We start from the raw sequence: 13,189 nt of genomic DNA on the forward strand, positions 1-13,189 counted from the left end.
AAAAAGCTGAGGGATGGGGTTGGAGAAATGTAACCACTCTCAAATTCATATAGAACTATGGATGCAAGGACTGACCATCCATGATATCAAAATCAATGTTTTAAATAGTTTTGAGGCGGTATAGTTTTTGTTTACATTAACTTGTTTACAAACACTGGATTGAAACAAGCTTATTTTTTGGGTTCTGATTGGGTGCGACAGTCATGGGGCATTTATAAATTATATTCTTCAAGAATCAAATGGGGACATTTCATTAATTCAGAAGTCCATAAATGGATGAAGCAACTGCAGATTGCCTCTTTAAACACACTAAATTGCGTACTGACATCAGGGCGCAAAATCAGGTCTTTATCTCGTAAAACCAAGGCAGACACTAATAGTTTTGTAGGCTATCGGAATCAGTAGCCTATGGCTTTTTAATACAAATGTATTTATTGTGACTTTTGCCGCGTTCATGTGCTAGTCGGAAATAGCACGTCCGGAACTAGCACGTCCGACTTGCTGCGAACTGGTTGAACTCGGCACGTGTATAGCGGCATTAATCTGTATCTTGTAGCGTTTGTATTTGTCATGTGTATACTGTCTCATCCGATTTGCCACAACTGAAGTTTCCTCTGTGAAAAATAAAGTTATTATATTCTGTTTCTATTATATTATTTTGTGGAACATCATAAATACAAGTGAATACAAAACTTCCCATAAATCCTCGGAAATTCCTCACAGGAAAGTGAAGCTGGATCAGTGACGACACTTCCCTTCTCCTTGGATTCTGTGTTTTGTCGACAAAAGTTTTCCAGCAAGACGCAGTTTTTTTTTTTTTTTTTTTCTTCACTTTGTAACAACGAAAATATTTGACTGCCAATTTCTGCGAAATAGCCATCATGTCTCCCCCATCAAGAAGGCTTCAAACGAAGCCTGTGATTACATGTCTCAAGACCTTTCTTATTTCTTACAGTCTCATATTTTGGGTAAGTGTTAGCTTGCTTGCATCAGTTATTTACAAGTCACGGTAACAATGGGCTAAGCAGCGATGCCAACATATCTAATTGGAATTTACAAACGAATAACGTAAAGCTGCGGCTGACACGTAAGGACTCGAGTTATTGAAAATTTATTGAAAATAAAACAACACATTAAAAAACAATTTCCCAGTGATAGCTCGAAAACACTCAGTTGGAAAATAATCACTTAATTGTTGGATATAGTGAAGTCTTGCTGTCTGTGAAAGTTGTGCTTTTCTCCTACAGCGACTTTTGATTGCACAGCCACGTTACATGGTTTCCTTTTTGTTTTGAGCGTTGCAGCCCGCGAGTATAGGCAACATTTTGATTGTTAACGTTTCAAGGTTTGATTGCGGGGATCGTGGTGACATTCGTAGGCAAATTGGCGATGTTTGAAACGACTATTCGAAGTTAGGCCTGGTTGTTGACTGAGATACAACCTCCTCAGATAAACGGTATTCTTACTAAATAACTATTATGAGCTCAAAATATTTTTAACAGTACTTTTAGGTGAACATATTTGTATTTTTGCCAAATTATCGCCAAAGATCGTAAGCCAGTTTACTTTTTCACAGCTTTCTAGACAAATGTTGTGTAAATTACATTTGATCTGTCAATGGTGTTTCTTCAGTTTCTATTATTCTATCTACGCGATTAATCAAACGTGGCATTTATGGGTTCAAAGTTCACGACAACACATATCTCTGTCATTTATTGCTATATGGAGGGTGATTTGTATAATTCATGGTCCGACAGACTGATAACTGCAGTCCATGACTATATGACTCTGGTAGAAGGAAGGGCAATACATTATACAAAGGAAGATGCTGAGCTCACTGTTGTGAGACCTTTGGCTATTATTGGTTGTGTGGGTGAGGGGGTGTTGTTAAGTTCCATGTTGACTTTGTCTTCCCATGTGAGGAAAATCTGTTGTAGGCAATTTATGCCAACCTCAAAACTTTTTCAGATGTGTACTGGCCCCTGAAAACCGTCACACTGAGCTGAATAAAAGTATTAGTTGTTCAAGGTGTGCCATTAAACCCCTACAACTCATCCAGAATGCCGCAGCCCGTCTGGTGTTCAACCTTCCCAAGTTCTCACGTCACCCCCCTCCTCCGCACACTCCACTGGCTTCCAGTTGAAGCTCGCATCCGCTACAAGACCATGGTGCTTGCCTATGGAGCAGTGAGGGGAACGGCACCTCTGTACCTTCGGGCTCTGATCAGTCCCTACACCCAAACGAGGGCATTGCGTTCATCCACCTCTGGCCTGCTGGCTCCCCTTCCTCTGCGGAAGCATAGTTCCCGCTCAGCCCAGTCAAAACTGTTCGCTGCTCTGGCACCCCAATGGTGGAACAAGCTCCCTCACGACGCCAGGACAGCGGAGTCACTCACCACCTTCCGGAGACACTTGAAACCCCACCTCTTTAAGGAATACCTGGGATAGGATAAAGTAATCCTTCTACCCCCCCCCCCCCCCCCCCCCCCAAATTTGTAAAGTGGTCATCCCACTGGCTATAGGGTGAACGCACCAATTTGTGAGTCGCTCTGGATAAGAGCGTCTGCTAAATGACGTAAATGTGCCCTTGAGCAAGGCACTTAACCCTAATTGCTCCTGTAAGTCGCTCTGGATAAGAGCGTCTGCTAAATGACTAAAATGTAAATGTAAATGTATAATTAGGAGGGCTGTTTTTGCGCTTTAAATCTTGAGTTTGTGTCAGAACTAGGCCAGACCTAGCGGCATTACCTGAGATTGGAGCTGACTGTCTGTACTTTCTCCCAGTTTACAGGGGTTATCCTGCTGGCTGTTGGAGTATGGGGGAAGGTAAGCCTGGAAGCTTATTTCCAGCTGGCCTCTGAGAAGAGCACAAATGTACCATATGTCCTCATCGGGACTGGCACCATCATCGTCATTTTTGGCCTGTTTGGTTGCTTCGCTACATGCCGCGGTAGCCCATGGATGCTAAAGCTGGTCAGTTACACTGTGAAGTGTTACATTTTGTATTTGCACATTCTCCTCAAATGTTTCTTGTCTTTTGTTGTATGTAAATTGATGAGTTGTTTCTCTCCTCTCAGTATGCCATGTTCTTGGTGCTGGTGTTCTTAGCTGAGTTTGTGGCCGGCATCTCTGGCTTCTTATTCAGACATGAGGTGAGATATTAGTTCAAAAGGAGTGTTCCCACATCCAACAATTTACCAGGTGCTGGGTACAAAAACGGTAATGTATAAGGAATGGAAATACATGTGCACTGAGGGATGCTCCCATTATAGTTTATTGCAACGACTGGAAGACCTTTTGGTCGAAACGTTGCAATGAACTATAGATGAGCATACACCAATGTGCAGGTACTTCTGAGGTGACTTACAATACACTTGACATTATTATAGGGTTCAGTTGGCCACAAATCAAACCCAATACATGTTTGGTTTATTGCAGATAAAGGCTGTATTAGGTGATGCCTATAAAGACGCTGTGACGAACTACCATTTCCCTGACCCCAAAAGCTCTGCAGTTGACACCATCCAGACGACTGTAAGTGGTATTATGTTATTCAATTCGAAGCTTAACTGTGTTTGGTTCCTTTGCAAATAACACAAAACATGCTGTTTAGAGAAGTGGCTTTTAGCAACTACATTTGATCAGAGACCCTGCAGAAGTGTTGCTATAAACAACTTCTATAGTACAGATGGTCACGATTTATGGTCTGTTTTAAGAGTTGCATAGAGCTTGTTTATGATTGTATTAGGTTATGGTCCTCCTCCAACATTATTGAATAACTAATTGATGTACAATAGAACCACCTTTTAACATGATCTGTTCCAGTATCCCTGCACATTGTAAATCTGGTAGGGGGGCTGGGATAAAAAATAAAATAAAAATATAGGCCAAAACACATCATGACGAGAGACACCACAACACTACATAAAGAGACACCTAAGACAACAACATAGCATGGCAGCAATACATGACAACACATCATGGTAGCAACACAAAATGGCAGCAGCACAACATGGTAGCAGCACAAAACATGGTACAACATTATTGGGCACAGACAACAGCACAAAGGGCAAGAAGGTAGAGACAACAATACATCACGCAAAGCAGCCACAACTGTCAGTAAGAGTGTCCATGATTGAGTCTTTGAATGAAGAGATGGAGATAAAACTGTCCAGTTTGAGTGGTTTTTGTAGCTCGTTCCAGTCGTTAGCTGCAGCGAACTGAAAAGAGGAACGACCCAGGGATATGTATGCTTTGGGGACCTTTCACAGAATGTGACTGGCAGAACGGGTGTTGTATGTGGAGGATGAGGGCTGCAGTAGGTATCTCAGATAGGGGGGAGTGAGGCCTAAGAGGGTTTTATAAATAAGCATAAACCAGTGGGTCTTGCGACGCGTATAGAGAGACGACCAGTTTACGGAGGAGTATAGAGTGCAGTGATGTGTCCTATAAGGAGCATTGGTGGCAAATTTGATGGCCGAATGGTAAAAAACATCTAGCCGCTCGAGAGCACCCTTACCTGCCGATCTATAAATTACGTCTCCGTAATCTAGCGTGGGTAGGATGGTCATCAAATCAGGGTTAGTTTGGCAGCTGGGGTGAAAGAGGTGCGATTACGATAGAGGAAATCAAGTCTAGATTTAACCTTAGCCTGCAGCTTTGATATGTAATAATAAATAATAATATGCCATTTAGCAGACGCTTTTATCCAAAGCGACTTACAGTCATGCGTGCATACATTTTTTATTTTTTTTTGTGTATGGGTGGTCCCGGGGATCGAACCCACTACCTTGGCGTTACAAGCGCCGTGCTCTACCAGCTGAGCTACAGAGGACCACAAGAATATGTGCTGAGAGAAGGACAGTGTACCGTCTAGCCATACTCCCAAGTACTTGTATGAGGTGACTACCTCAAGCTCTAAACCCTCAGAGGTAGTAATCACACCGGTGGGGAGAGGGGCATTCTTCTTACCAAACCACATGACCTTTGTTTTGGAGGTGTTCAGAACAAGGTTAAGGGCAGAGAAAGCTTGTTGGATGCTAAGAAAGCTTCGTTGTAACACAAAATCCGGGGAGGGGCCAGCTGAGTATAAGACTGTATCATCTGCATATACATGGATGAGAGAGCTTCCTACTGCCTGAGCTATGTTGTTGATGTAAATTGAGAAGAGCGTGGGGCCTAGGATCGAGCCTTGGGGTACTCCCTTGGTGACAGGCAGTGGCTGAGATAGCAGATGTTCTGACTTTATACACTGCACTCTTTGAAAGAGGTAGTTAGCAAACCAGGCTAAAGACCCTTCAGACACCAGTACTCCTTAGCCGGCCCACAAGAATGGAATGATCTACTGTATCAAAAGCTTTGGCCAAGTCAATAAAAATAATAGCACAACATTGCTTAGAATCAAGGACAATGGTGACATCATTTAGGACCTTCAAGGTTGCAGTGACACATCCATAACCTGAGCGGAAACCAGATTGCATACCAGAGAGAATACTATAGACATCAAGAAAGCCAGTCAGTTGATTATTGACAAGTTTTTCCAACACTTTTGATAAACAGGGCAAAATAGAAATTGGCCTGTAACAGTTAGGATCAGCTTGATCTCCCCCTTTAAATAAAGGATGCACCGTGGCTGCCTTCCAAGCAATGGGAACCTCCCCAGAGAGGAGAGAGGTTAAAAAGGTCAGAGATAGGCTTGGCGATGATAGGGGAAGCAACCTTAAAGAAGAAAGGGTCTAAACCATCTGACCCATATGTTTTTTTGGGGTTAAGTTTATGGCGCTCCTTTAGCACCTTGGACTCAGTGACCGCCTGCAGGGAGAAACTTTGTAACGGGGAAAAAGAGGGAGGAGCATTGCGGCTAGTCGAATTAGAAGGGGTGGGAGATGAGGAAATGTGGGATGGGCAAGGAGGCATGGCTGAGTCAAATAGGAATCCCGACTTAATGAAGTGGTGATTAAAGAGCTCAGCCATGTGCTCCTTGTCAGTAACAACCACATCATCAACATTAAGGGACATGGGCAGCTGTGAGGAGGAGGGTTTATTCTCCAGGTCTTTAACCGTTTTCCAGAACTTCCAGAATGTTTTCCAGAGAGAGAACTGCTCCTTAAAGTAACTAACTTTGGCCTTCCGGATAGCCTGAGTGCACTTATTTCTAATTTGCCTGAACGAGAGCCAGTCAGCCTGAGTATGCGTGTGCTGAGCCTTTTGCCAAATTGAATTCTTGAGGTGAAGTAACTCTGCCAGATCACGGTCGAACCAGGGGCTGAACCTGTTTTTAAAATTCTATTTTTTTTTATGGGGGAGTGTTTGTTAACAATACCACTGAAAATCTCAAAAAAGAAGGTCCAAGCGTCTACGACAGAGGGGATCAAGTTGATTCTATACAAATTTACAGAGGCCAGGTCATAAAGGAAGGCTTGCTCATTAAAGTTTTTTTGCAAGCGTCTATGACAAATCAGGACTAGTCGTTTCACTGAGCAGCCATTACGAACATCAAGGAGAGTAGCCTTTTTTGGGTGTTTGGAGTCATACCTTGTGTGATTGGTAATAATCTGAGAAAGATTTAGGGAGTCCCATTGCTTTAGGACTTGGTCAGGTGGTTTAAGCATGTCCCAGTTTAGGTCACCTAGCAGGACAAATTCAGACTTAGTGTAAGGGGCCAGGAGAGAGCTTAGGGCATTTAGGGTACAGGCCGGTGCTGATGGTGGACGATAACACCCAGCAACAGTCAACAAAGAGCTATTTGAAAGCTTAAAACCAGCAAATCAAATTGTTTGGGGACAGACTTGGTGGAGACAACCGAGCACTGAAGGTGTTCCTTGGTAAAGATTGCCACTCCACCACCTTTGGAAGAGCTGTCTTGCCCGAAAAAGGTTATAACCTAAAAGGTTAACATCATTGTTCAAAACACTCTTTCTTATCCACGTCTCAGTAATGACCAACACATCTGGATTGGAGCTGTGAACCCACACTTTCAATTGATCCATTTGAGGTAATAAGCTTCTAGTGTTAACGTGCAGAAAACCCGGGCTTTTACGAGAGCAGAAATCAGTGAAGCAGATGTCAGAATTGGGGCTAGCAACAGTAGAAGGGCCAGGGTGTACATGCACATTTCCAGATATCATCAGCAGTTATACAGTCAGGGCATGGCAGAGGACAGGGAGAGCTCTGCAGTGTTGATTTATGACATTTTAATGTGCACTAGATGGCAACAAGATCATATTGTACAGTAATTTCATCAGGTAACATGAATACAAAGCCGGTGAGAGGTGGTTAGAATTGGATTGGAGGCCAAGAGTCTGTGTAACCAATAGAGAGTCAGAGTCCCGAGTGTGGGAACAAACAGTCTGTCCCATGGTTGGGTAAACAAGCAAGTTCATAGTCAACAAAGCACACAGTGCTCATGAGGCAAATAGCAAAAGAAAAAAATATAACGACTTGGTAAGCCATTGTAAGTTCAGAGTCACTCGCCCCAACAGTGAGTGTGTGCTGGAGGCGAGCGAAAGCTCGGCAGAGAGGGGAGTGTGGCGGGGGTACCTGTACCAGACAGGGGGAGACAGGCCGGCCAGGGCAGACTGTGAACAGATCGCCAGGTGGAATCCAAGCAGCAGGCAACGGGAGAAGGTGTCACAGCCACTTTTTTTTTTTTTCGGGCGGCAGATTCTTTGTAGAAAAACCCAGCTAGCTAGCTATCATAGCTAGCAAGTCTTTGTCCACTGTTTTTTTTCTCCATGTGGAAGAGGTTGTTAGCTAGCTATATCTCTTTAGTTTCGCCGAATGGTCCTTTACGACGTCCAAACAAAGTTGTATTGTGGCTTTTGTATTTTGAAGATTGTGAGGAGGATATCTTCTGATGTGATCAAAGCAGCAGTATTGTTTCTTATCGAGGTAATTTACAATTGAAGTGTCCTGTCTGCATATCAGTTCAAAATAGCGATGTATTGTAATGACCTCTGCACAGATGGAGGGGGTTTCAAAGGCCTCTGCATTTGGGTGGGGGAGGCTGTGGAACTCTCCTGCCATTGTTGGGCTCAAGGGCTTTGACACCGCTCACTTCACACCTCAGTGCTAATTGATCTGATCTGTTCTGTCCTAGCAAGCTTGGTAGCCTTAACTTAGCATTCAGTCCTTTATAAAGTAAAATATATCATTGTAATTTATTTTTCTTCTTGGCTTTAAAGTAGCTTGTTATGTGAATTATTTAACAAACTATTTCAGTGTCTCTGTACGTCTCCCAAAAGGTTGTAAGTCTTTTGGGATTTAAGTAACGAACAGAGTCCCGGTCTGCATAGTCAGAGATTTATTCATTGAGAATTCTGCCATCACAATTTCAGAGTCCATCTTTTATACTCATACGTCATACAAAAAAATCCCTCCCCTCTGTAGGCGGGCTGTAGTTTTCCACTCTAAAACTGCTCTCCTGACCATCAGTTCACACACATATACTCACATGCATACATACACACACACTTTCTTATCATAGCCTACTCCCTGCATTCCTCAGTTATTGCCGTTCTCACAATATTCTGCACCATACTCATTAAAAAGCCTATCAGTTGCCTGTAGGCAGTTCTCCTTGTCCTTTGTTGTCTGGCCTAACTCTTACTCACATTGCTAAATAGTGGCTCAATGCCATAGCCTTTACTGGTCCTACACTCACACATTTCTAACACATTATACACAGTTTCAAGGCGTAATAGTTAGTCATTAATAATTAATCTATCATAGCTTCAGACTAAACATTACTCACTCAGTTCCAGGTTGGATGGTGTTTTAAGGTTTATTGTGCTTCTTTTGCTGGTTGTTGGTTTGCCAGAGCATATTGCTGTATAGACCTTGGAAATAAGAATATTTGGTAGTAGGAATCCTTCCAGGTAATTTTGTCCAAAATCAGGTTGTAGTTTGGAGTTTTGATTTGGAGTGAAGGTTATGTTGTGGAGGGTAGTATATAGCTACTGACCCTGGAACTGAGCCTGTATATAGCTACTGACCATGTAAATACAGTTGAAGTCGGAAGTTTACATACACTTAGGTTGGAGTCATTAAAACTCGTTTTTCAACCACTCCACAAATTTCTTGTTAACAAACTATAGTTTCAGTGCCTCTTTGCTTGACATCATGGGAAAATCAAAAGAAATCAGCCAAGACCTCAGAAAGAAAATGGTAGACCTCCACAAGTCTGGTTCATCCTTGGGAGCAATTTCCAAACGCCTCAAGGTACCACGTTTATCTGTACAAATAATAGAACGCAAGTATAAACACCATGGGACCACGCAGCCGTCATACCGCTCAGGAAGGAGACGCGTTCTGTCTCCTAGAGATGAACGTACTTTGGTGCGAAAAGTGTAAATCAATCCCAGAACAACAGCAAATAACCTTGTGAAGATGCTGGAGGAAACGGGTACAAAAGTATCTATCTCCACAGTAAAACGAGTCCTATATCGACATAACCTAAAAGGCCGCTCAGCAAGGAAGAAGCCACTGCTCCAAAACCGCCATAAAAAAGCCAGACTACGGTTTGCAACTGCACATTGGGACAAAGATTGTACTTTTTGGAGAAATGTCCTCTGGTCTGATGAAACAAATAAAGAACTGTTTGGCCATAATGACCGTCGTTATGTTTGGAGGAAAAAGGGGGATGCTTGCAAGCCGAAGAACACCATCCCAACCATGAAGCACGGGGGTGGCAGCATCGTGCTTTGCTGCAGGAGGGACTGGTGCACTTCACAAAATAGATGGCATCATGAGGAAGGAAAATTATGTGAATATGTTGAAGCAACATCTCAAGACATCAGTCAGGAAGTTAAAGCTTGGTCGCAAATGGGTCTTCCAAATGGACAATGACCCCAAGCATACTTCCAAAGTTGTGGCAAAATGCCTTAAGGAGAATAAAGTCAAGGTATTGGAGTGGCCATCACAAAGCCCTGACCTCAATCCTATAGAAAATGTGTGGGCAGAACTGAAAAAGCATGTGCGAGCAAGGAGGCCTACAAATCTGACTCAGTTACACCAGCGCTGTCAGGAGGAATGGGCCAAAATTCACCCAACGTATTGTGGGAAGCTTGTGGAAGGCTACCTGAAACAACATTTGACACAAGTAAAATAATTTAAAGGCAATGCTACCAAATACTAATTCAGTGTATGTAAACTTCTGACCCACTGGGAATGTGATGAAAGAAATAAAAGCAGAAATAAATCATTCTCTCTACTATTATTCTGACATTTCACATTCTTAAAATAAAGTGATGATCCTAACTGACCTAAAATGGAATTTGTACTAGGATTAAATGTCAGGAATTGTGAAAAACTGAGTTGAAATGGATTTGGCTAAGATATGTAAACTTCAGACTTCAACTGTAGCTACTGACCCTGAATATAGCTACTGACCCTGGAACTGAGTCTGTATAAAGCTACTAACCCTGGAGCTGACCCTGTATATAGCTTACTTACTTTCTCGTGTTCTTCTACTTTACTATATATTTTTTCAAATAAAAAAGTACTACTGATATTGATTACTGCATTGTTGGGAAAGAGCAAGCAAGAAAGTCATTTCATTGTACTTGTGCATGTGACATTGAAACTTGATTTGCCTACATGGCTAAGTCAACCATAGAATTAGGAATTAGAAGTCAACATTGTTATTTCCTCTTGATAATGAGTTAATGTGTGTTTTGTGCAGTTGCACTGCTGTGGAATGGAAAGTTACAAGGACTGGAACACGACACAGTACTTCAAAGACAATGGTATCCCTGCCAGCTGTTGCAAAGAGAATGATGTCTGCCCTGATGAGAAACTCAAGGACCTTGAGAAGGCTCGCGACATAGTGTATGACACGGTAAGAGCACTGCCACATATCATTATCAATCATATCACACAGAATTATGTCAGAGCTGTGTGTCTCTGGGTAGGTAAGTTCAGACCCTGCTTTGATTCATAGTTAGATGAATTGTTTGCAAGTCAGTATGCGTAATGAACAGTTATAACCTCTGTAATACGTTTATTTTTCTTCTGCTTAACATGTTTTAGGGCTGCTTCTCACTGGTGACCGATTTGATGGAGTCTAACCTGGGAATCATTGCAGGGATATCTTTTGGAATTGCATTCTTCCAGGTACATCCATTGAAGAGCCTTGATTTGACATTGGCCTGTAGGCATAATAATCTCTAGGGAAAAAATATACAATGTTATTACCATTAAAATGGCTCTTGAAATGTTGTGAGATCAAGAAAATGCTAGATTTCACTTTTTTATACATGATGTGAATACATGTCAATTTTGTCTTCACATCCTAATTGAAACTGTTTAACTTTCTGCCTAGCTCATTGGGGTATTCTTGTCCTGCTGCTTGTCTCGATACATCACCAACAACCAGTACGAGATGGTCTAGCAGTGTCCTTCCTCAGGTAGTACCCGACATGGACTAGTACTGTGGGATCCCATGACTCCTATTGCTGTTACATAAAAAGTAATGTCTTTAGAGTGCCCAAAATGTTAGTTATTGTCATACAGTACATGATACCCCTGTACTTGGTTTGGTCACTTAAGTTGCTGTGTTCCAGCTTCTTGATTCTCCCTCTACTGACAAGCATTTTCATGAAAGGAAATGCCCACCTTGGCACATCAGATATGGTATTCATTACCTAGGAAGGTGAACATGTAAATTCAAACATGTTGAAATGTAGTACAGTGTATCAATATTATGCTCAACAGTTGAGTAAGACCAGTGGCTGAAATCCCCAACCTGATGTAACATTGATTATTGATGCACCAATAAAACTCATGGGAATGTTAGACTACAACGCATCTAACATGTCATTGGTCTTTTTTCTTCTTTGTAGGTCACTGACGGGAAGCTCATGACGCAAACTGACTCAAAGGGAACGCCCATAGTTTTAATCCTTCGTATATGCATAATGGTTCTGTCATTTCAGAATACACTCTCGCTGACACTCACTTTTCAATGGCAACCAGTCTGAAGGGAAAATGTTGTTAGACACCATAAGGGATCTATTTCTACCATTCTCCATCATCAATTTGATTAAGCTTTGTCTTGCTAAGACTAGTGGAATACAGTTTGTGCTTAAATGTTCATTTGGGATTCACAGACTTTATAAATGTAATATTTATCTTTTCATTCATGTCCGTTTGATGTTATTATACATGACATATGTATTTGGTGTGCTAAGCCAAAATATTCCTGTTTATGTTATCCTTGTCCATATTCATGTCATTCTCCATCATAAATGCTGTCCTCATTCTAGTTACATGGCATCTTGTGGTTAAAGTTATCTTACTGTAGCCTATTTTATTTCCATGATTGGCATTACAATATTAGAAGCTGGTGACTGATTAGTCCATCTGTAACACCACAGTAACTTGCACTGTAAAACCTCCAGCAATCCATCCATCTTTAGTCATTTAGCAGACGCTCTTATCCAGAGCGACTTACAGGAGCAATTAGGGTTAAGTGCCTTGTTCAAGGGCACATCGACAGATTTTTCACCTAGTCGGCTCGGGGATTAGAACCAGCGACCTTTCGGTTACTGGCACAACGCTCTTAACCACTAAGCTACCTTCCGCCCCTCTTTTGTGGAGACTGGGAGAAAAGTATTGGAAGTAGTCCTTGTGAAGTAGCATTTGAGGGTAGAGGGATGGATTGAATGCTGTGGACACTTAGTTAATAGAGAAGAGAAATTATACACCCCCATGATTCTCGTGGGAACGTAAAGGCGTTTTATAAGCCTTTCATGTGATTTACTGTTTAACTTTTGTGTGCAAGTGTTGTGTTCACGTTTTTTTTCAGATTAAAATAATTGTCAGTGTTAATGGTTGTTGATTTGTTGAAACTGCATGTAAAATACTTGAAAAAAATAAAGGTACCTAAACTCATCTTTATAGCAACTGGGTTGCATTGGAATTATACTGTTTTATAGGCCTACCTTGTTGTTTTTTTTAAGGAAAAAGCGTTAACTGAATATACCCGGGGTGTATTCACTAGGAACCATACGGGTAGGGGCCTACCTGACCTTGTGAAATAGAAAGTCGTTTGCATTGCAAAATGTTTTCTGTTGTGACATTTTTGCTACATTGCACTAATTAATACACCCCTGTCCGCTGTGAGCGCGCAGCTGCAATCTAATCTATTTGCCACGAGGGGCGAGATTCTCACCCAGAATTCACACCACAGA

At 41.9% G+C, this 13,189-nt stretch overlaps 1 protein-coding gene across 1 annotated transcript; it reads left to right on the top strand.

Moving 5' to 3' along the window:
* Positions 1 to 764: 764 nt before the first annotated feature.
* LOC311104779 (tetraspanin-7-like) lies at positions 765 to 12,890 on the top strand. Its single transcript, XM_084146691.1, has 8 exons — positions 765 to 968; positions 2,784 to 2,972; positions 3,077 to 3,151; positions 3,438 to 3,533; positions 10,681 to 10,836; positions 11,028 to 11,111; positions 11,320 to 11,404; positions 11,840 to 12,890. Exons 1-7 carry the CDS (start codon positions 882 to 884, stop codon positions 11,386 to 11,388), a joined length of 756 nt encoding a protein of 251 aa, XP_084002817.1. The 5' UTR covers positions 765 to 881; the 3' UTR covers positions 11,389 to 11,404; positions 11,840 to 12,890.
* Positions 12,891 to 13,189: the final 299 nt, after the last annotated feature.

Source organism: Coregonus lavaretus, assembly GCF_964263955.1.
Source record: "Coregonus lavaretus genome assembly, chromosome: 29".
In the NCBI taxonomy this organism is placed as follows: Eukaryota; Metazoa; Chordata; class Actinopteri; order Salmoniformes; family Salmonidae; genus Coregonus; species Coregonus lavaretus.

Bases quoted from the DNA above. Each gene is read 5' to 3' on its own strand.
- LOC311104779 (XM_084146691.1), top strand. From the start codon at position 882: ATGTCTCCCCCATCAAGAAGGCTTCAAACGAAGCCTGTGATTACATGT. The intron at 969-2,783 runs GTAAGTGTTAGC...ACTTTCTCCCAG, and splicing joins CTTACAGTCTCATATTTTGG to TTTACAGGGGTTATCCTGCT. The intron at 3,152-3,437 runs GTGAGATATTAG...GGTTTATTGCAG, and splicing joins GCTTCTTATTCAGACATGAG to ATAAAGGCTGTATTAGGTGA.